The sequence below is a fragment of the Alligator sinensis genome, unplaced genomic scaffold, assembly GCF_000455745.1.
Source record: "Alligator sinensis unplaced genomic scaffold, ASM45574v1 scaffold107_3, whole genome shotgun sequence".
Lineage (NCBI taxonomy): Eukaryota > Metazoa > Chordata > Crocodylia > Alligatoridae > Alligator > Alligator sinensis.
In genome coordinates this window covers 495,467-496,313 of record NW_005842578.1, presented here as the reverse complement: position 1 = coordinate 496,313, position 847 = coordinate 495,467, and the positions used below count along the sequence as shown (strand labels likewise).

General features: G+C 69.8%; 1 protein-coding gene across 1 annotated transcript in view; it reads right to left on the bottom strand.

The window, feature by feature from the left end:
* Window positions 1-847, bottom strand: part of STRN4 (striatin 4) — a 12,959-nt gene that overhangs the window by 1,082 nt on the left and 11,030 nt on the right. Inside the window, exons 16-18 of the mRNA XM_025214305.1 lie at window positions 837-845; window positions 548-634; window positions 132-313 (exon numbers count right to left, since the gene is read on the bottom strand). Coding sequence (XP_025070090.1) covers window positions 144-313; window positions 548-634; window positions 837-845 — 266 coding nt within the window. The 3' untranslated portion in view covers window positions 132-143. The remainder of the gene's footprint in view (window positions 1-131; window positions 314-547; window positions 635-836; window positions 846-847) is intronic.

Sequence of the window (847 nt, the reverse complement as noted above, 5' to 3'; positions counted from 1 at the left end):
CCCACCCCCCTGCAGGCCCCCCCCCCAAGCCCCACCCAGCAGACCTCCTGCCCCTCCCACCCAAATGTAGCCCTGCCCCCAGTGCAGTCCCTTGCTGGCCCCGCCCCCTCTCTACAAGCCCCGCCCCTCACCTGCAGCCCAGCTCACACGAAGACCTTGGCCAGGGCGTCAGCACCGGCCGAGGCGCTCAGGGCCTTGCAGGGGTGGAAGGCCACGGCGTGGATGGCCTCCTCGTGCTTCTTGCGGTGCGCCGTGATCTCCTGCACGCACGTCTTGTTGTCCAGGTGCCACAGGCGCAGCGAGCAGTCGTGGCCTGGAGGGGACGGGGTGAGGCCCCCCCTTCAGTGCTCGGGGGCAGGGAAGGAACCTGGTGTCCGAGCTCCCGGCCCTGCCACCGTGCTCTAACTGCTGCGCCCCACTTCCCTCCCCAGTGCTGGGAAAGGAGTCCAGGAGTCCGGGCGCCCAGCCCCACCACCTCTCGCTGTGACCACTGGCCCCACTCCCCCTTGCTGGGCTCCCCGAGCCCTGGCCCACTCGTGACACTTACTCCCTGACATGAGGAAGATGCCGTTGGGGTCTGCGGCCAGGCAGGTCACAGCGTCCAAGTGGGCCACCATGGAGTGCACGGCCTTGCCTGGGGAGCAGAGCAGAGCAGAGCGGGTGGTCAGTGCCCACCAGCACCACCCTGCGCCGGCTCTCTATGGAGGGGGTGGGGGCACACGGGCCAGAGCTGCTGGGGGTGGGGGAAGAGATGGCACCGGGCACCAGCAGGGAACAGACGGGGGGGAAGCGGGGGACAGGGAGGAGTTGGCGTGGCCCTGGCGGGTCTGTCCTACCCGTGCGGTTG